The 22,410-nt window shown below is 54.9% G+C and overlaps 1 protein-coding gene across 3 annotated transcripts in view; it reads left to right on the top strand.

Annotated features, from left to right (window-relative positions):
• Positions 1-21: 21 nt before the first annotated feature.
• The window catches only part of RAB11FIP5 (RAB11 family interacting protein 5), a 49,328-nt gene continuing 26,939 nt past the window's right edge, over positions 22-22,410 (top strand). For all 3 annotated transcript variants that reach the window (XM_030884611.2, XM_045286742.1, XM_004696087.2), the window contains exon 1: positions 22-491. In XM_030884611.2, the coding sequence (XP_030740471.1) occupies positions 61-491 (431 nt within the window). In that variant the 5' untranslated portion in view covers positions 22-60. The remainder of the gene's footprint in view (positions 492-22,410) is intronic.

The raw sequence follows: 22,410 nt of genomic DNA on the forward strand, positions 1-22,410 counted from the left end.
CCAGGTCCAGGTGTCGGTGCGCCTCTCGGCCGGCCCTTGCCCGCCGCCGCCACCCTCGCCATGGCCTTGGTGCGGGGCGCCGATCCGGTGGCGGGGCCCTCCCGCTGGCTGCCCACGCACGTCCAAGTGACGGTGCTGCGGGCCCGCGGGCTGCGGGGCAAGAGCTCGGGCGCGGGCAGCACCAGCGACGCGTACACGGTGATCCAGTTGGGCCGCGAGAAGTACAGCACGTCGGTGGTGGAGAAGACGCACGGCTGCCCGGAATGGCGCGAGGAGTGCTCCTTCGAGCTGCTGCCCGGCGCCCTGGACGGCCTGCTGCGGGTGCAGGAGGCCGACGCGGGCCCAGCGCCCTGGGCCGCGGGCCCCGCCACCGCCTGCGAGCTGGTGCTCACCACCATGCACCGCTCGCTCATCGGCGTCGACAAGTTCCTGGGCCAGGCCACGGTGGCGCTGGACCAGGTCTTCGGCGCAGGCCGCGCCCAGCACACTGAGTAAGCGGGGCCCCGCGGGGGAGCGCGGAAACGGTTAAAGGTCCAACCGGGGCGGGGCTGGGTCGGGGAGCACGACCCCGAATCTCTGCCGAGACCGTGCACATCCCGCCTCGCGCTCAAGGGCATAAACCGACAAGCTCGATCTTCGCGTTTTAGGGCTCCGCTGTGGTGCCCCAAATTGCATTGTGCTGGGCTGGGCAAACTGGTGGACCCTGGCGAGGCCTGCAGCCGGGTGTGGTGGACACTTGAGCGCCGGGAGTAGAATTGTCAATAAAGTTGAGGGGTGGGATCCTGAGGCTTCTGCGGGAACCTGAAGAAGGACATTTGGTGGGTGGCATTCATTGATGCTCCACTGCCTTTCTTTCCTTGAAGGGAGAGGAACTTCTGGGCCCCTGTCCCTGTCCTCACCCTCAGGGGAATCCTTAGGCTTGCCCAGCCCCAGGTTGGGAAGAAAGCATAGGTGCATCCTCCAGGGCCAGTTTATCCAGAGACAGCTAAGGGCATCCCTTTTGCCTGTTCCTCTGGAGACACCCCCTTGGACCCTGTTCTTCTGGGGGGCCCGTGGCTAAGGACAAGAGAGCCTCCCCAGTACAGGAAGGCTCCTGCTTTTAAAAGCCCTGTCCTAGGTAGTGACTATGTCATGCATGGTTAATGCCCAGTGGAAGATAACCTTCCAGCTACCTCCAGCTAGACAGGCCTATGGGGTTTTCAATCACTTATTTTGGCAGGATTTATCTTCCCTGTGCTGAGATCAAGGCTATACAGTCGGGGCCCTATTTCCTGTTTGGAGCTAGAGCTGGAAACCTGTCCCCAGGGTTGACAGTCTTACTGTGGGTCAGTCAAGGGGTTAACTGGGAGTGCTGTTCCCCCACCCCCCATCCCATCCTGGTAGATCCTGTGTGCAGAAGGTCAGGGCGTTGGGGCAGGTGGGTGCCCTGGATGGGGAGAAAAGTTTGCCTGAGTTGGATGGCATCCAACCGAGTAAATTTAGGAAGGTTTGCTGGGAGAGAGAGCTGAGCCTGGTGCAGCCCCAATGAAGCCAGGAGAGAGGTAGGTGGAGAAGGAACTGACCTTAAAGGTTTTTCACAATGTAAGTAGGCAGACAGCAAGCTCGCTCCCTGGTCTGGGGTGGGAAGCTGACTTGGCACAGGGCTGTGATCCTACTCTACTCCCCCACTCACCTGGCCTTCTCCCCTCCTTCCCTCTTGACTGGCTGTTTGGTGGTTGGATGTGGGATCATGTGGTATAGCTTGGCCCTTGTTTTGTTTTTTTCCACCCTTTTCCTGTCTTCTCCCTCCTTCCTGGCTGGCTCATGGAACCCAAGGTTGTGGGTGTGGGGTGGAAAATGCTTTCCTGGATCTTTGTTTTTCAGAAGAGGTACCTGTCCTCAGATTCACCAGTCCCTTCCTCAGTTCTTCCTCTTTCCCCAATCAGATAATCTGACCAGACAGGTGGATAGGATCCCTGGTATGAGGAGGCAAATGATGACACCACCCCCACCCCCCAGAAACCACTCTAGGCATTGGGAGAGGTCAGTGATTTTCAGTTCCAGTCCTTGACCTCCTGGTTCCTCCTTAGCTGAGCTGCCAGTGCCCGTAGGCCCAGGAGGTCCTGTTTGCGACCAAGGACAGTTGCTCTGGTAGAATCTGATTGGCTACTCCTAAGTCCAACAAGGACCTTCCTTTACTTTAGAGAAGTCACTTTTCCCACCAGGATCTTTCCACACCCACCTGGCTGCTTGTCCTCTGAGTGGTTATTCAGAGAGCCTGGAGCGGCAGGACTTGTGGTGGGTAGGGGCCATCCGGAAAAACAGGCCAGGCCCTCCCTGTCTCCAGGGCCTGCTTCAGTGTCGGTTCCCGGCACCTTGGCCTGCCTCAGTCCACCTGACCTGAACTGTGGGGGCAGAGGCTGCGATTGTGTGCCTTGCCCCGGGCTGGGGAGGGAGGTCAAAACACTCTTGGAGCAACCGGTCAGCTTTGGAATGTGACGGAGAAGGACACACACCCGCCGTTTAAACTATAGGAACAGCTGCAGTGGTCTTGGGGAGCGCAGATGCCGAGAGGGGAAGGACAGTCTGGAGATAAAGTGTCTATAAGGGTGTGATGGCGGGGTGGGAGGCCTTGTGGCATTCCTCTGAGCACATTCCAACTCCAGTCCTGCCACTGCGAGCCGCCTCGACACCTTAGTTTTCTTATCTGTAAAATGGGCATGGCCCCCAGCTTCCTAGGGTTGGTGTGCAGGATGGAATGAGAATGCAAGTTCAGCCCCTAGGGCAGGTGCTGCGGGCAGCCAGGAAGTGGCAGTCATGGTGGAGGGAGGTTCTGGGGACCGTGCTGGCAGCCTTTGTCTAGGAGACACCTTTGCCCCGGGAAGAACTTCTCCTGTGATGAGGGGAGACAGTAGAGAACTCCAACCTGGGAAAACCCCTGACCCCTGAGTGGCAGGGTACACAGCCCTCCACTGTGCTCCTTCCTGCTGGGGGCTCAAGAATTACTGCCGGCCTTGGGGCGGGGGGCTCAGCCGTGGTGAAGTCACACTCAGATGGGCCGTAAGCTCTGCAGCTCTTCCCCCTATCCCACTCTTGGGAGAGCAGGGCAGTCGCTGTTTAATCTGGGTCCTGGGGCTTGACTCTCAGGGCCTTCAAGCCAGCAACCAGGTGACTTAACCTGTGTCCTCATTTCTAAGTGAGGTAACCATCAGAGTTGATCAGACCAGGTAAGAGATCATCCATAAAAGGCTTAGCATCATTCCAGCCACATGGCACGTTCCCAAAATACCAGTGGTGGGGTTACTCTGGGAGTCCTCCATTGTGTGACGGTGGGTACCGGGGTTCCAGGTGCCTCGGCAGTTCCTAGAGGCCCTTGGCCAGCAGGGACCTCTTTGAGGTCAGGGGTTTCCCTGGAGGCTTTGAAACAATTGAAGAGGAAATTCTCAGAAGACAGCAAATACATAAATAGGTAACTGATCATCATCCTCTTAACCCCAAAGCCGAATGTGAGACACCATGCTTGCCACTGGTCCGACAGCCTTAAGGGATGCTGCCTCTGTGAGTTTCCTTTCCGGATCTGGCCCTTCAGTATCCTCCCTAGAGGCTGTGTCTGTGTTTGCCTCTCGGACTCCCCTCTGACCGAGACAGGGGACAGGGTGGCCGTGGTTAATTCTCTTTGTTCCCTTGGTAGTCAGGAGGGCCACTTAGACCTATCTGGCCTGTAGGCTGTCCATGCGGGCTGTATCCCCAGGCGCATGGCCCAGAACACGTTGTGAGAGATTGTGGGTGGGAAGATGAGGAATCTGCCACATGGCCACTGTGATTGCAGTGTCCTGGTCCTTGCCCTTTGAGAATGCTGTCCCGGGTGTTTGGGGAAGAGGGCCCCACCCTCCTCACCACTGAGCCTGCTATGGAGTTGTTGCACAGGCCTGGAGGCCCCGGAGGGTCCCATGATTTGGGCTGATAGCATCTTGAGAAAGCCAAGTTTGTGAGTCTAGCTTGGGTGGGGGCTACTTTGTTTTTGTTGACTGCGTAAGAGTAACATTCTTCTCACTGTGGACAGCCTCTTCGCCATTGTCTTGTGTTGGAGAGCAAAGGCTTCTACCTGGGTGTCCGCAGTGGCCCGAGATGTCCATGAGGCCTAAGGGAACATGTAGCTCATCAGCCTGAGGTTGGGATGGTCTTTGAGAGCTTCCATCCATGCCTGCACCCTCAGGGGCCTGCATGTAACTGTTGTGGGTAGATGTTCAAGCAGTCAGTGTGTGTGTGTGTGTGTGTGTACACGCATGCGGACATGCACACAACCCCACAGCTTTCCTCCACTGTTTTCCAAATGTTACCCTGCTCCTCAGGAAGCACCCAAGACTCTAAGGGTCCCTGGCTTTGGCTCTTGTCACCACCCCCACCCTGGAGCTGAGGGCTGCCCTGGAAGTGTGAGGGAGTGGCTGGGCTCAAAAGCCAGTCATTTGGAAGCAGGAGCCTCTGATTCCCGTGGTTACAGGGCAGTTTTTATTTGGGGTTGCTGGAGCAGCAGTGGGGAGAGGGAGGGAGCGCGTGTGACTCAGTCACACTGTGGGGCTCCTGCTGGCTCAGCAGTTCCCCCTTCCTCTGCCTGTGCCCTGGTCCCAGGGCGGGGCCTTTGTGGCTGCCCCTCCTCTGCCCTGCTGTCCCCTTCCTGTGGGCTACCAGCTCCTGGAGCTCAGCAGAGCCTCTCTCCCAGACGACCTTGAGGGCTGTCCTCTTCCTCAGCTGGGAGCTGCTCTCTGCACTCCTTATTGTGGCCCCCTCAGGACGGCAGCGACAGGCTGGTGCTGCTCAGTGGCTGGCTGGTCTGGTCCAGGTGCTTCCCCTGGCCTTCCCGCCATGCCCTGCGATAGCATTAGCACAATGGCAGGAGCTCTGTGGGAATCAGCAGGCTCTTTTCCCCGGGCAGGGCCAGGCCTCTGCAAAATGAGGTAGTCATGAAAATGCTTTGTCCTTCCCGACAGCCAAGTCATAAAAATGAAAACACAGTGCAGGCCCTTTGTGCCACCGCCAGCCCCGGCGGGGAGGTGTCTGCTCATTTTGCTGGCCGAGCTGGCAGTGGAGCCCTGGGCCTAGTCCTCCGCTGAGGACTGATGGTGGCCAGAGAGGGGAGCTGGGCTTGGATGGTCCAGCTGTGTGGGCCTAGGCTTGCAGAGCCCCTAAGAGGCAGGACTCTAGAGGAGAAGAGTTCATGGTAGGGGGCTTGTCACAGGGCACCTGCGCCTGCAATTCGGCCTGGGTGGGAAGCAGGGTCCTTAATGGGGAAGAGAACGTTAGTTGTTTGTTGCCTCGAGTTGATTCTGACTGGTGTGGAGAGCAGCTCTGTTCATAGGACTTTGCTTTATTGCCAGGCCTGTTTCCTGACATCCATGGGGTGGATTCAAACCCCCAAACTTGTGGCTAGTACAGCACTGAACCATGAAGACATGGAAACTGAGGCTCTGGGGGGAGGGGGTAAGGAGAGAAAGCTCCTGGCCACTCAGGGTAGAGAAGAGATGGCATCTGGGCCCTGTTTGCTTCCGGAGGTTTCTGTGGGATGCCCGTAGGGCATTGCACCTGGGGAAAGGGAGAGACCTGAGCACCCATGCTGACCTTGAGAGGTGAGTCTAATCCAGAGGTACGGTATTTCTAAAGTTCTAGCCAGACTAAGGAAAGAGGGACCACTGTGGGGCAGGCAAGGGTAGGGCTTTTCCATGTCCTGGAGAGGTGGTCTTGTGAGGAGTATCTCTTGCTTTTGGGGTTTAGGCCACCAAGTTCTGTGTTGGGGTGTCCAGGTGGAGAGTGTGGGAGATACTGAGAGTCGGCTGAGCCCCTGGGGCCTGAGCCGGTCAGGGCAGGCCTCCTTGAGGCGGGGACTTCCATCAGTGGCCCTTTCTGCTAGCCCCGCTGTGATGCCAAAGGTGGCGGGCCAGCTTGACCGCCCCATGATGCTCACAGACTGGCAGTCCTGCAGTGATGCTGCCGGCCCTCGCGCGATTAGGTCTGAGGTAAGGCAGTCTCTTCCGAGAGGGAAAGAGTGTTTCCTCTGGGATGGGCCCATCGAATATAAATGGACACCTAGGTTCCGAGAGGGAAGGAGTGTTTCCTCTGGGATGGGCCCATCGAATATAAACGGACATCTGGGTAAAGCCCCCTGGCTGTGTGCTCACTGTGCACAAAGCCCGTCACCTGCTGACCTACAGTGCTCGTTATCTTGGACACATCAGCCTCCATCTTCCTCTGCCGGTCACTCTTCCCTTTTCTCCAAACTTCATGGGTTTTGCTTCTCCAGAGAGCCCAGCCCAAGATATCCAGCATTCTTGACAATCTCACCCCTGGAATATATAGTACGATGTTGGGTGGATTGCTAAAATCTTGTGCTGTTGGTCTGAGGACTTTAGCACAGTGGCTAAAGCACCTTCCTCTAAAGGATGGGTGGATCGAGCTCACCAACCGCTCAGCGTGAGAGGGATGCGGCCCAGTTGCCTTTGTCCAGATGACAGCCGTGAAGCCCCTAAAGGGGTAGTTCTCCTTTGTCCTGTTGGGTGGCTGTGAGTTAGAATCAAACCAAAGGCAGGTCCTCACAGCTGCCTTCTGAAGTATAGACATTGGGACTCTGTTTTAACGCCGACTTTCCTAAAGTCAAGCAGTCAGTGGCCAAGCCAGGATTTGAACCCAGGCAGTCTGGCTTCCATTTCCATGTCCTTGACCATCTCTTTCCATGATTCAGCCAGAGCGCCTGCTGAAGCTTCCTCTCCTCTCCAGCAGGTCGCAGGGGTGAGGTCTGGGGGCTCTCTGAGCATCCTCTTCCTCTCCCCAGGTTAGCCTTCAGCTTATTGGGGTCAGCATGTTGGGTCTGTGGCCCCGTGCCTGGTCCCATCTGTCTCAGGAACTCCCCCAGTACTTGCGGATGGAGGGGATCGTTGCCCAGCGCTGTCTCCGAGAGAAGCGCGTGAGGCCTGGGAAGCTCTGTCTTGGTCCAGACATGCCCCACCCCTGGAGAGACGCACGCCCCTCTAGCTTGCACACTGGGCCACCTTACCCAAGCCATCACGTGGCTATTTGGGGGTGATAGAACCCACGGAGCCAGCCAATTCCCCCTCCTCCAGAAATGCTGCCTTTGTCTTTTCCCACCTACTTTTGAACCTTTTGTTCCACGTTCTGGAAACAGGGCATAGGTCAGGGCTGTGGAGGAAACAAAAGAAACCTCCTTTTCCCTAGAGAGCCCTGGTGGCCTAGTGGGTTATGTGTTGGACTGCTAGCCTCTAGGACATCGGTTTGAAACCACCGGCTCTTTACGCCCATCAACATGTGCAGCTGTGGAAACCACACAGGGGCAGTTCTCTCTGTGACCCCGATAGGGTCCCTCTGAGCTGGAATTGGCTCCATGGCAGTGAGTTTCCTGGTTTCCTCCAGAAGGGTGAACGTGTGTTTGAGACCAGATTTACGTCGGAAGGATGATTACTTTACAAAGCAAGGTATACATAGTATGAAAGAAGGCGATGGGGCAGACAGAGGGGGGATTCTGGACCGGAGCTGGAGGGGCCGGAGTGGGCTTCCTGAGGGAGGTGTGACGGCCGGGAAAGCCGCCCCTTCATAATGGGATGTCCAGGAGGTGGAGCCGGGCCAGGAGACGGAAGACCGAGCAATCTAGCTGAGTTTTCTGTTCCCCTCAGCAAAACACACTGATGTTTTTTCTCTTCATGTAGCTTTTAAAGTTTTTGCGTGGCTCACCTGCATTTTCAAAATCCTGAAGGTACAAAGGTCACACAAGGCAAAACCTCCCGTGCTGAGAAAATGCAGCATTTCATATTCTCACGGAATCCAGACTTTCTGGCGATGGGAAGACTGGGTAAAGTTCTGCAATTCTTATCCCGGGTTAATCTTTAAACCTTGCACCAGAAATATCCCCTGGAGTCATCTTAAAACCAAGCAGCAGTTTAGCTTACCTTGGCAAGAGGGGCCGCCTTGAGCAGTGTGCTCGTCAAAATCAAGTTGTGCCTGCAGTCGCACTGACGGCAACTCCGAAGATTGGGTGGGACCCTCGGGGGCAGGGAGTCGGTGTTCATGGGGGAGAACAAGCCAGGACAAGGAGGGCCGAACGATGGAGCCAATGGCGTGGAGTTGTCTGCATCGAAGTGGTTGGTTGGTAATATGCTCTGCTGTGTACAGTCCAACAACTGCAGCAAATCTTTTACTAAAAACAGCAACTATCCCCCTTGCCCTGACCTTGAGTCAGCCAGCAACTCCCTCCAGGGGCAACCAGCACTACCAGTTCTGTGTCACCCGCTCCCAAGGTTATTGGATGTCTCTACAGGCAAATGCATTGCATATTTCCTTCTCCCCTCCCTTTGCACTCAAATGCAATGCACGGGCTGTGCGTGTGATCAGCTGGCTCTCCCACGATGGAGCGTTTATTTGTCGTTGTCTCGGCCGGTTGGTTCTGACCTGAGATGCTGGCACAGGGGACAGGCACCCCTTAGTGTTTGTTTGTTTTTAAACAATTTTAAATTGTAAATTAGGTGGGGTTTCAGATAATCAATTTTACATTCAACTATTTAAACGACTTATCAATACCACCACCTCCACCCCCCAATGGCTGATAGCTCTATCCCTTCTCCTCTGCTTGCTCGTCTCCTTCTGGGTCACTGTCTTCCCCTCCATCCAAGTTGATTCCTGCCAACACTCCGGCCATAGGTTCATCTTCCCTGCTGCCAACCACCAACTTTTGCCCGCCTTGATCCAGGGTTCCTGTTTGGGGATGACTCTGGGCTTAGAAAAGGAGCTTAGTGACACAAGGGGTTAAGCACTGAGACGCTAACAGGAAAGTCAGTGATTAGAACCCACCACCTGCTCCTTGGTGGAGAACACAGGCTGTGGGCTCCCCTCAAGACTGACAACTTAGGCACCGCTGCAGAGCAGTTCTACTCTGTCCCGTAGGGGCCACTCTGAGTTGGATTAGACTCGACAGCCGTGAGCTTTGGGACTTGGAGTAAATTGGGAGGGGGTTTCACTTAAGTAGCATTTCTTCCTTACTCTGTTCTTTGCCAAAGTTGCCCTCCTGGGAAGGCTTTTTCTTCCTCTTCCTGGCCAGGGTCAGCACTGTGTGGTGGCCACCCCCTCCCCAGTGCTGACAGCAACCTGTAAGAGGCCCTGACAGTAAACCCAAATCCTGCGGGTGGTTTGACCTACTTTGCAGAGCACTTTCCTGGCAGTACCTCATTTCTCTCTTCTCCGAGGGTAGCCGGTGACCCTTATTTTTATAGACGAGGCAACTGAGGGCCTAGGAAGTGGAGTGACCTGCCCACAATTGCCTGGTGAGATAGTGGCGGCGGAATGTTGCCCTCCCAGCCCTGCACCCCTTTCCCTGCATGGCACTACCCTGTGGCTCGCTGTGGTGGTCAGACTCCTCTGCAGGAATTGTGTGCTCTTCCCCCCTCCTGCTGGGTGACTGCAGGCCCTGGCGGCCACCTCTGAGGCCAGCTAGTGACACCCTTGGGAGCCTCCGCTTGGGCATCTGCAGCAGCAGCTTCCCCAGGGGTCAGGGCTAGCAAGATGCTTGTGCCTGGCTGGATGGAGGCGAGCGCTGTGGGGGTCTGAGATGACCCAGGGGGGCATTGCCAGAGAAGCAGGGGTGACTGTTCTGGGCTCTGAGGATGGCTGGGGCTGGGCATGGTGCCTGAGGAGGTGATAGGGATCATCTTTCTGACCCGATAAGCGTCCAGAAATCCTGCCCTGCGATTGTGTCTGGCTTGTCGTTTTATTGCAGAAAGCAAATCAAAGTGTGGGTTAGGCTGCGGTGGCGTGTGTCAGAGCCAGAGGTGGTGTCCCCCCCGCCCCCATTGGGTAGTATGTCAGGGAAGACAACTAGTGCTTGAGAGTAAATAAGATGCAAGAGAGAGGGGACTCGGGGACATTTTTCTCACAGTCTCCCCAAACTCTGAGTTATACTCATTTTCATTGGTGCCGCTGCATGCTCCCAAGGACCTAATTTAATTGCCCCTGTTGACATAAGTCAGGCAGCCCATTGTAGAACCTGGGGCCTCTGCCTGCCAGTTCACTAGGGTTTTCCTACAAGACCTTTCAAATGATTTCTTTTCCTCCTCCGTTTCTTGTTGAGCCTCGATTGTGCCTGACAGCTCCCTCTCATTCGCAGTGTTCCACCAGTCAGGGCCTGTCCCTGGGCGTGAGGGACGAGGTGGCTCACAGTCCCTGATGCCCACAGAGGGTGCGCTAGCAGGGTGGCGGTCCTGCAGAGAGCCGCGGCAGGAACAGGCAAACCTTCCCCATTGCTACTGCCCCAGTTTAGACAGACTTTATTTTTACTTCTGCACTCGGCTGCTAGCACAGCTGTGGCTCCCTTTCAGTAGACAGTTGACTGATTTCGGATGAGAAACTAAAGATATTGCTGAAGGAGTTGCTCAGGCTAGCCGGTCCATGGGCCCTACCCCAGGCTGTGCTGGTTTCATGCCGATCTCTCTGCCGCACCCCCTCCCGACTGTCTGGCCCTCGCTGTGTCACAGTGCCCATCAGGGTCCTGTCCTTATTTCAGGCCCTGTGGGGCGCACACACATGCCAGTGGGTGTGAAGGTGGCCCAGGACTGGCCAACATTTCCTTCTATTCCCAAGGTTGCCATGGCTCAGAGTGACGAGGTGCCAACGGTCTACAACAGCAGCGCCTTCTGAAGCCCCTGAGTGGGTTGCTTGAGTTGGCGGCCTCCTCCCTGCCCCAAAGCACTTCTCTACCTGGGTTCAGGTGTCCAGCGCTGCGCACCTGCAGCTCTGCTCCTTCCGCCAGACCGTCTCTCTTTCTGGCTTGTTTGGGCTGGGCCTAAGTGCCTTGTTCTGCACACCCTCATGTCCCTTGTGGGAGCTCTGTTCTGGTGGTGCCGATCCGCATCCCCGCATAGTCATGCAGCTAGCACATGTCTCCACCCGAGTTAGAAGCTCCTGAGGATAGTCCCTGGCCTGCTCTGGGTAAGCACCAGGATACGTCGCTACAAGATCCACGAAACCTTTATTAAACAAAAATAGCTGCATGTGAAACTATTGTTTCTTGCCCTGTGGGCTCCTCCCGCTAGGTCCTGAGGGCGGTGTTTCCAGCTCTCTAAGCCTCCCCTGAAGAATCCTGCACCTTTGGACTCACAATGTGTCAAAACAGCAGTTTGGGCATCAGTGGGGGACACACATTGTGTTCCTTTTCAGTGACCTTTGAGTTTGAGGGACAAAAAGAAGTCCGAAGGGGCAAGATCAGAACCCTCGGGTGGGACCCTCGAGATGGGGCATTGTCGTGATGGAAAGCCTCTCCTTGGCTCACTGTCCTGGCTCTTTTCTCACCAGGACAGGCTTCTGTTTTCTTCAAGCTTCTAATAAGCCATCATTGATCACCGGTCCCACTGTGGAAGGCGCCCTTTGACAAGTATATCTGACAAGTCGCCAGCCAGCCACTAGCTGCAGAGACACGTTTAAACACATTTGGTTCGAAATAAGCTCACGCAGAGATGAACTGGAATTCAAGTAGCCATACTTTTTGACCCACCCTCTAATTTGAGAAAAGTTTGAGTGGCGACCAGGCTGGCCGGGATTTCCCTGGTGGCATGGGTGTCAGGAGTCATCATTTTCGTTGGCACATTTCTCTGCCCATAATTGAGCTTTGTAGTTGCTGAGACTGTACACAGCAGAACACACAGCAATCCAGCTGTCCCTCCGTGCGGAATGCAGTGACACCGATCACAGCCTCACGCCTCTAACATCAACTCACTGCCCCTACAGTTGGTTCCCATCGACGCTTTCCGGTTGCTTCCATCGTCTGATCCCATACAGAGATCTGAAAAGAGCTAAGCCATTGTTTGGTTTTAAGAAGGCTTCAAGGGTATTTTTTGACTTAAGGTTTAAAGATTATCCTAGGCAATAATTGAGGTCCATCCAGTCCCCATGATTACAGAAAGTCAGGATCTTATGAGAATTTGAAATTCCTTTTGGTATTTCTCCCCTTTCGGCGGGCTCTGCTGCAGTTTCACAGATCAGAATGTTGAGGAGTAGCAGCTGAGCACCCGTCAGTTCTTCTGGTCTCCTGGTAGAGAAGGCAATTAGCCACACAGTCCATTTCCTCTCCCATTCCTGTCTCTCCTTGTTTGTTGCAGCAAGAGAACAGACCAATTGCTGCACCTTGGTTGGCCATGGGCAACCTAACTGAACACTCTCATCACAAGGCTAATGGACAGGATCAGATAATAGGACAAGGATAGATAATAGACAAGGATAGATGGTTTGTATCCTGGCCCACGGCTAACCCCCTGATGGATACGGGTCCACAGTTGGCCCCCAGTGGGACCAAGAGAGAATATAAATGAGTCAATGTGCCCGCTGTGCTTCAGGCTGCACTGTGTCACCTGAAATGCCCACCTGCACCCCTGGAGTACAGATTGAGGGCAGACAATGAACGGGGAGGCACTTTGGTGTTTAACCACATACTATGTCAGCATTCGTCACAGGTACAATTGAGGGACATTAATTGCATTCATCATGTTGTGCAACCATCACCATTGTACGTTTCCACCTTGTCCCATCACCCTTAGTGGAAGCTCATTGTCTCCTTAGCAATGAGTCCCTCTCTTCTTCCTTCCACCTACCCCGGTTGCCACTAGGTCTACATACACTTGTCTCTCTTGGGGGTTTCGTATTCATGGAAGCAGATCATATCTGCTTTATCTCCCTCTGTGTGACATTTCCAAGCCGTAGCCATGTGGTGGCATAGACCAGAACGCCATCTCTCTTCATGATCGAGGATACGGATGGCCTGGGTAGGCAATGCTCAGCTCTGAGCGGAAGCGTGGACCCTTTGTGTTCACACGAAGAGAGGCCTGGTGAGCTGCCTCTGAAAGGCTTCGCGACCCTAAGAGGCCGTTCTTCTCTGCACGCGTGCTGTTTCCCCGTGACAATGGACTAGACTGTACGTGTGTGCTCGCGTCACCGTGTGCTTACCCATTAATCTGTTGATATTTAGATTGTTGACAACTTTTGGCTATTGCAACAAGGGCTGTAGTGAACACTGGTGTCCACGTATCTATGTGATCCCTGCTTTTATTCCTTTGGGGTGTTGGGGAAATGGCATGAGGGCCACGCCCTCCTCCAACTTCACTAGGGGGACCGAATAACCTAGCCCAACAGCACCCCAAGGCCTGTGCTCACGAGGCAGCGGTCAGATAAGCCTCCAGCCTCCACATGCTACTTGACCCTATTCTGAGCCCAGCTGCCCCTCCCAGGGTGCTCTGCACCTCTGCTGCCTTTGATGGTCCATTGCAATGGCCACACAGACCTCACAAGCAACACACATGATTAGGGGAGTGTATCAGAAAATGGTAGGGCCGTCGTCCTTTTGTCCCTCTGATTCTGAGCCTCAGCCACGAGGCTAAGCCCGGCCTTGCTTAGGCAAGTCCTACAAGCTCCTCTAGCACCCCGCTCCGCATGCAGCCTCCGGCCCAGAGACTCGGCTCTACTTGTTCCGTGGGTGGGCCGGGAAGCATGCTGCTCCATCTCACGGTCTCCGAGCCTCGGCCCAGGGCGCCTCTGCTGCCACTTCACACCACTGAGGGCGAGTCGGGGATCTCTGTTCCTGCTTCCGAGACCGCTCACTTTCCACCCATCTTCAAGGTAGAATGCTTTACACCTTATTTGCATGCTCCCACGCCGTCGTGTGGTGGGAGTTACACAGAGACCATGGCTAGGAAAGCCACAGCAGGCAATTGAACCTGCAGCAGGTTTACTGTCACTTGATAAACGTGCGCGAGCAGAACAATGACTAAGGGAGTCGGCAGAAGAGCGATGCATTTGAATCATGGACTGTACGAATTGTACGAACAGCGAACAGATCTGCTAGAATGTTCCTTAGGAGCAGGGATGCGATGACATCATCTGACATACTTTGGACATGTTATCATGAAGGGGCAGTCCCTGGAGAAGGACGTCCTGCTTTGAGAAGGAGAAAGAGGAAGGCCTTCAACAACACAATCGACACGATCCAGCTGCAACAAGGGCTCAAGGGCAGGCCTGATTGTGAGGGCGGCGCTTCATTCTGTTGAGCACAGGGTCCCTGTGAGCCCCGGACGACGGCAACAACATGACAATTCGAAGTTTAACGTCTTGAGGACGTAGCAGACGGCACCATTTCCCAGCAGCTGAACATCTGGCTGTTCCACCGAGTCATGGACGAAGTCACTTTCCCGTTTAAAAACCATGGCCGCTTTAGTGGCTCCAAGTGATAACAATGACTGTTGAGCGCTGCGTCCTCTCCCCCCTGGGGCCCTGCCGCCCCCTCTGCAGCAGGGGGAGCGGGAGGCCAGGAAGCGATCAGTGTTCCTTCTTCCCTTGCTGCCCCAGGAGGCTCTCCTGGTCAGGGCATTGGGCAGCATAGAAGAGTCTCTTCATTGCGTAGGACCGCAGGGCTGGTTTCCAACAACTGCCAGCTCTGCAGGCCTCTGGCTCCCAGCATGGTGGTGGCTGGCTGTCTGCTAGCCTGAGTTCAGGCCTGTCTTTAAGGGGGCTGCGGTGGTGGCCATGACCAGAGAGAAGCTGCAGGCATGGGAGGTTGCAGGCCTGGCAGGTGAGACTCAGGTGAAGACCGGCCCGAGGGAGTCGGAGCCTGCACTGCGGGAGTGTGATGGAAACAAGCCTCGGTGCTGCTCGGTGAGCAGGTGCAATGGGCTGTTTTTGTTTTCCGAAGTCACCTTGGCTGGCATGCAGGGTGTTTGAGGGTCAGCATGATGCTACGGAGGCGAGGCCAAGGGTGTTTGCCAGGGCTCCTCCCTTGGCTCTGAGTCGGGCCCTCTCTGCTCTGGGACCTCGTCTTGGGATCAGGAGTTCAGCAAGGAGGACAAGACCTGCCCTTCGGCTGCCCTTGCTTCCTGCCTGACCCAGAGCAGGTGGGACGGCCCCTTTCTATGCCATGGGCCCCCTGGTTATCCTGGGAAGCCTGTGGACTCCTCCTCAGAGTAAGGCTTCAAAGTCTATAGGTTACAAAAGATGTCGACGATGTTCCAGTAAGGTGACCAGGAAATGAAAGCCCCCAGTCAGGTCACATGTACATTTTACAAACACATGGACTCCTGTGAACGAAAGGCGGTCTAAGATCTCTGGGGTGTGCAAACAATTTGCTCTTGACTCTTTACCAAGTGGTTGGCTGTGGTGCCTCGCAATCAAGACCTGGCCCTCTGCTTCTGTAAGGTGATAGCCAAGAAAACCCAATGGTGCCAGGCTCTGCTCTTCCACACGTGGGCCCCCCTGAGTCCAAAGACGCGGTGGCAGCAGCAGTTCGTAGTTCGCTGACCCGTTTCAGGGCGGCGATGAGCGTACTTCCTGACATCCGCATCAGCTGTATGGCAATAGCGGATTTTTCTTGGCACATGTATTTACCGTAGAAAGACATGCTCAATCTCAGTTTGAGATGAGTGGAGATCGTGAAAGAGTTCCCCTCCCATCTGAGATAAGCCCCTTGCTCCTTATTGAGAAATAATGAGGGTGACTTTGGATTGCTTGGTGGGGCAGGGAGAAGGGGGGCTGCTGGGGCTAGCTGTCTGTTGTACTTGGCAGAAGGGAGACGGTCTAGTGCATGGACAAGGTCATGGGCTCTTCTAGTTAGACTGAAAATGGAGTTGGTGACCGAGCCCAGGGAACTTGCATCTGCTTTGGCGGAGCATGAAGAGCTGACCACGGTGTGGCGTCTCCGTGGTGAATCCACGTACCCCTCACAGTGGACTTAGGAAGCGAGGGACTTCTGGTCTCCTCATTTTATACATGGAGGAGGAGACCGAGGCATGGGGGACTTGGATGACCTCTAGTCACACAGCTCGTAGTAAGGAGACAGGCTGGGACTTGAACCCAGGTAGCCTGGCTCTCAAATCAGTATTGGAATCAGCCTGACACCCTCACTCTCAAAGCCTGTCTCTCTCCCTCCCTCTCCCCCCACCCCCACCCCAGTTAAGAGGGTGAAGTGAAAGTGTACTTGGGAATGGTGGAGTGTTTATTTAGCATAGTGGCTGGCACTGAGTAAGTGCTAAATGAGAGGGTGTAGTTGTTGGGTGATCAGGTGAGTGGTGTGGAAGGCCCATGATGGGCTAGGGTAGGGTGGTCATCTGAGCTCCCCTGGGCAGGGGGCTGGGCATCTCCTGCAGGGGCATTCATGAGATGGGGGGGCGGGGGGGTCTCAAGAAGAGTCTCAGGGCTACAGGATGTCCCATTTTCAAATCCTCTCCTTTAAGCCTGACACTTCTTCTGCCCTCAGGAAGCTGGTGGGCAGGGCAAACCCTCTTTGCCAGCTCCTGGTCCAACGGGTGAGACCCCTGAGTGTGCCATGATAGAAGCCTCCGTGGTGCACTTGTGAGCAAGGGCCACAGAGTGCCTACATTAATTTGCATTAATTTGGTCATCTGTTGAACAAATATGATTGTTTACCATTTTAAATGCTGGGGTGTGAGGTGATTGGAATAAAGTTTTGCTTATAGCACAGGGAAGGCCTTGTATACAGCTACCATTTTACTGAGTGAGAGAGGGGTGTGTGTACACAGGTGTTTGTGCACGTACACACGCACGTGCACACAGTGTCAGGCTGTTTTCTGATGAAGCTCTGAGGAAGTAAAACCGGGTGGTGTGGGGACAGTGAGTTGGGAACAAGAGACTTAACCAGAGTGCATGGTGCATGAAGATGCGTGGTTTGAAGATCTGAGCCCATGCCTCAGGCAGAGGGAAAGAGGTAGGAGCCAGCTTGGTGGGCTGAGGCACCAGGAAGGCCAGTGTGACCGGAGGGGCGTGAGAGATGCAGAAGGCTGTCGAGCCAGGGGTCCTCTCCTCCAGGCTGGGGAGTGGCTTCTACTCTGTGAGCAGTGCTGGGGGGTTTGAACTGGGTGTGTGTGAGAGAGAGGCAGAGACAGAGAGGTGTGCTTCAGTTGCACACATTTTGTTGGCTGGGGCATGGGTGACTGGGACGTGAACAGGTAAGCAGGGAATTATAGTAGTTGAGCAGACTGGAGGAGTTGAATTCCCGATATAATTTATAGGTAGATCGAATTCAAAGTTTGGACATGGGTTTGATGGGGCAAAAAGGTGGTTCCTGCTGCTCTAACGGAAATTCCACAAGTGGGTGGATTTAAGGAGCAGAATTTTGTTTTTTCACAACTTAGGAGGAATTCAGGATGCTGGCTGGCTCTAGGGCGAGGCTTTCCCACTCTGGCTCTGGAGGGCGATCCTTGTCTCCTCTAGCCTCTGCGGGCTGACCTGGTATTCCTTACAGACCAACCTGTGCCTTGGCATCAACTTCCTCCGGGTCTAGGACAGTGGTTCTCAACCTGTGGGTTGTGACCCTTTGGGGGGTCAAATGACCCTTTCACAGGGGTTGCATACCCTGCTGCCTTAGGATATTAGAGGACGTGTCTCCCTTCCGCTTTCTTCCAAAGTCCTGGCTAGAACCCTGGAAACAAGGACCTCAACCCCTAATGGTCTAGATGGCCTAAGAGGTGTTGGCATGGGGGTGGGGGCAATGATGGAAATCCTAAGGTTGCCTAAGACCATCTAAAAACACATTACTATTTACATTATGATTCATAACAGTAGCAAAATTACAGTGATGAAGTAGCAACGAAAATAATGTTATGGTTTGGGTCACCACATCATGAGGAACTGTATTAAAGGGTCGCGGCATTAGGAAGGTTGAGAACCACTGGTCTAGGAGGTTCTTAGTGCCGGGACCGTAAGGCCAAAAGATGCTCCTTTCTGCCTCTTCTTGGTGGTTGTCAGGTGCTTCTGAACTTTGCTTCATCTCTTTAATATTTCAAAAGAGATTAATATTTCAAAAGAGATCGACTCAAGATACAATCCAATCTTGTACATTGTATCCTCCCTCGGTTGCATCCTGCCTCTATTCCTGCCCCATGACCATCACAGAGGCTAGGATTTATAAGATGGAGAATAATTACATCAGCTCACAAATGGAGGAAGATTACATAATACTGAGAATCCTGGCCTGAAATAGACAACGGGCCAGGCTCTGAAGGGGCATCATTATTTTGGTCGTAAGCTGAATGTTGGCCTGATAAGATATGAGGGTGAGATTAAAGGAGGTGCCCTGGGAGTCAGGTGTGTTGGGGCCAAGTGGCTGCTCACCGCCTCCCCAGTGACTGTTCTCTTGGACACTCCCTGGGTGCATGAGTATGGATGACATCTGCCCCAGGCGTTCTCTCCAGGGTTAGATGTCTCCAATGATGCTGGGTGACCACTGAGACATGGATGGAGAGCTGGGTGAGGCTGCTGGGGCCCTTTCTCCCAAGAATAACTAGGACCATAAGGTTAGTGGCAGTGAGGGAACCAGCTCTCCCTCCCCTTCTGTCGCACCTTTGTCCTCTGCTCCTGCAGGGACAGCGGAGGAGGCTGAGGGCTGAGTCCCAAGTCCTCTAAGCCCGTTGAACTTTGTCAGGTGGAGCTTGTGGGGCCGTGTTGTGGCTGAGCAGGGGCCACCTTCCATGTTTTCACTGGTTCACCCGCCCAGCAGTCCTGGGCCCTGGTGACCACTGGGAGGCTGGGTCACTCTCTGACAAGGTTTTAACAGGCATGGGTGAGAAAACCAGCCCATGGTTCTTCAGGGCTCCATCGCCTGGGGTTGTGCTGGTCTTTTGAAGGGGATTCTGGTCTTCACAATCCATCTGCGTGGCTCAGGGCATTTTCATTCGGCCAACTGAGAGACAGCTAAACCCTGACGATTAAATCAGGGCTTCTGGTGGGCCTCCATCATTTAGCTGTGGGACTCTAAGCAAGTCACACAACTTTGTTTTGCAACAGAGTTTCTTCATCTCAAGATGGGCAACGGATCCCCTCTGAGGACTGTGTGGGCAACAAAAGAGTTGCAGTGCCTGACCCCCAGTGGACAGCTCAGTGAGGCTGCCTCTGCAGGGACCGAGACCCGGAGCCTCGCAGGCCCCAGCTACGCAGATGGATGGATGGATGGACAGATTCAGCATGTGTGTTCCTGGCCCGGCGATCCTTTGGCACTGTGCTGTGTGAGCAGCACTGCTGCCTGTTTCTCCCGGACAGCCGTGTCCATCTTGACACACACCTCTGCAGGTGTAAAGAATGTCCCCTGCTTCTCCTTTGCACGCAGTGCCATGCATCGCTGGGCTGCAAAGGGAGGCATCTGCAACAAGTTCCAGGTGAATGTGCTCGTCATCCGGATAGCCATCACTTCCATCCTGGCTTCTCTCCTGAGCACATACTCCCTGGGCCTTGAGTCCAGGTGCCTCAGAGGTGGGATAGTCAAGGTGGGATGGATGCAGGTGGCGCTGTTTACTGCCTGCGTGCTTGACGTGCAACCAGCCCCGGGCCTTCCCGGTGCTCTGGCTCATTTGACCCTACATGTCAGAGGGGACCTGCCCCAGCAGGTCTCCTTGGCTGTAAACGTGACGCCACGTCTTTCTCCTGCAGAGCGCCTGCGGGTTCACACGTCCGACCTTTCTGTGCACAGCTAAGCACTTAACCCCTGCACCACCTGGACGCCTCCCCCCAAAGCAGGCACTAAATCCTGGTGGAAAGGGTTGCCTCCTTCACCAAACCCACTGCCCTCCGGTGGATTCCACCTCATAGTGACTGGACAGGGCAGAGTGGGACTGCCCAGGGGGCTTGGAAGACAGTAAGCTGCCTCATCTTTCTCCCATGGAGCCAGCGGTGGGTTTGAACCATCCACTTTTGAGTTAGCAGCTGCGTGTTTAACCACTGTGCTGCCAGGGCTCCGTGATGGGTGTTCAGGTTGGTGAGCTCCATGTTGGGGTGGGGGGGGTGTCGAGTATTGGAGAACTGTATTGGGGCAGATCCTTCCTCATGTCTCAGGGAGAAGGCTGCTTCAGGCTTGGTTTTGGGGAAAGGAAGCTTTGTTCATGTTAGCACCATTTATTTATAGAAAGTGCTTAATACTTGCCTGCTCCACCCCCGTGCCTGTGTCATTGTGGTGGCAATGACTGACAGAGCCGGTGGGTAGCAGGCTGCTGCTCAGGCTGCTAACGAGTCTACCTAGACACCCCAGGAAAAGGGCCTGGCCAGCTACTTGTGAAACATTAGTCATCGAAAGTCCCAGGGAGAGTCGGAAAGGCTGGTGAGTCAAACCCACACCACTGGGCCTTGGAAGACAGCTGGTGATCTGCTTTTGAAAGGTCACAGCCCAGAAGCCCCTGCGGAGCACAGGTCTGCTCTGCACAGGATGGGGGTGGGGTGGTTGCCCCAGGAACATCTGATGGATACTTCTCTCTGAAGAAGCAGATCCCCTGGGGCATTGGCGGGAGAGAGACACAGGTTTCTCCCTGGGTGCTGGCTGGGTGCCCTCGGGCATGAACCCAGGGGAGGGAAGGCCGGTCCTTGGTCCACAAAGTGAGATGGAGCGGGCAAGGCCAATGCCACTGTTAAATGCAACCATGCATATGAAGACTCGTTCACCCGGCCAAGTGGGCCTTGGTCCAGCGATGCAAGCCTGGTTTACCATGCATGCATCAGTTAATGGAGTGTATCAACAGGCTAAAGGCAAACACAGATGATCATGCCAGTAGATGCAGAAGAAGCCCATGGCAGAATCCAACAGCCATTCTTGATACAACTCTCAGCAACCAATGAAGAGAGGGGGGATCACTTCTGAAACCCCTGCAGCTAACATCACTCTCTGCAATGAAGAGAAGCTAGCTGCCTCCCCGGAAGACTGGGAACAAGACAATGATGTCCCGCCTACCCCTCTGTTCAGCAGCACGCGGGAAGTCCTAGTGAGTGCAAAGGCAAGAAAAGGAAATAGAAGGTTTACCGATGCGAGAGGAAGACATAAAACTGCCTGTGTTTGCAGTTAATGCGATTGTCTAGGTAGAAAACCACAAAGTTCAATAAAAACAAAACAAACCAGTAAATTCTTATAGCAAGCTAGAGGAGAACCCAAATCAAACCCACTGCTCTTGATTTGATTCTGACTCATGGTGACCTCTCTCGGGCATAGTGGCACTGCCCTGTGGGTTTCCACAGCTGTAATCTTTAGGGAAGCAGACTGCCACATCTTTGTCCTTCAGAGCAGCTGGTGGGTTTGAACCATCCACCTGAAGGTTAGCAGCCCAGTGCTTAACCCACAGTGCGCGCACTTGACTTGCGTGTGTGTAAAATCCTGTGCTGGTGCATTTTGGGTTTGGGGGCTTTGGCCAGGTCAGCTGATTTTGGCTGGTTAGCAGTCATGGGTGGGAAGTGACAGACAAGGTCTTTGTATTTCGAAAGTCCCTGGGGTTGCACATGAGAGAGACAGGCAGACAGACATACACCCCCACACACACACCACACACACAAGAGCAATCAAATGACCAACCTCCAGGGAGACAAATTTCCACCCTGTAGGTCAGGGCAGGAAAGCCTGGATGAGGGGGGATATTTGTTGAAGGAGCCGGAAGACACACCCCAACCCCACCCAGGCAGGCATGGTGCTCAGGGATTCAAGAATGAGAATCCCTAGGCAGAGCTAGGGATTCAAGAGTGAGAGGACTCCTGGGAGCTCATGCTGTGGCTGTGGGCAAGGTCCCAACTGACCGGGCCCGAGTTATCTTCTTAGCAGCCTGGGCAACGACACCTCACACCACACACTCTCGGAGGCATGGGAAGGTCACCTACCCGTCCGAGGTCATACACTGCATCTCAGGATGCAGGGCCCCTCCTCCCCACCTGCTTGGTCCTCCACTAAGCGGAAGCAGAGGGGTGGGCTCTGAGAGACACAGGGAAGCAGGAGAGAGTGCGGGCAGGCGGACAGTGATGTCTGAGGGGTCGTCTTGTGTCATGTTTTTTCTTTGGAGCCATGCACCCTGCAGCTCCTCAGTAATGGCACACGGGCAGTCTGGCCGGGGTCGGGGTCAAGGTGCTCAGCCACCAGGGAAAGGTAGTCCATCAGGCCTGTTGGAGTGTGTGCGCGCTTGGTCAGCAGAGGAGGGCTTGGGCCAGGCAGGTGGTGGCTGTGGAGAGAGCATCTTGGGTCAGAGGAGGCTCGGACTCCCGGAGCCGCAGTCCGTCTGGGTGAGAGGCTCGTCTTATTTGTTCTCCAGTCTGCTGGGCGGGGGGCTCAGGGCCCTGCTGGCAGTGATGTATGTCTGCAGTGTCCCAGCCTCCTGCAGACAGTGCTGGGCGCCACTTGGGGACTACATAGGCCGGGCAGGAGGGCACCGGAGTGGCAGGACCTGGGACGGGGGGTGCTTTGTGCAGGTATGCGGTGCTGAGGGAGGGGGCTGATGTGCTGGCGTGCTGGCTTTGGGACCTTGCTCTCGCCGCTGTCTCCCCTGGGGGTGCCCTCGTACTCTAGAGGGTGGTCTGCCCGGAGGGACGCTCGGGCCCCGGAGGCCCCTGACAGGTGCGGTTCAGTCCTGCCCCGAGCTGTGGCCAAGGGCC

This window comes from Echinops telfairi, unplaced genomic scaffold (genome assembly GCF_000313985.2).
Source record: "Echinops telfairi isolate 266 unplaced genomic scaffold, ASM31398v2 ScPeMD7_9;HRSCAF=40, whole genome shotgun sequence".
NCBI classification, from domain to species: domain Eukaryota; kingdom Metazoa; phylum Chordata; class Mammalia; order Afrosoricida; family Tenrecidae; genus Echinops; species Echinops telfairi.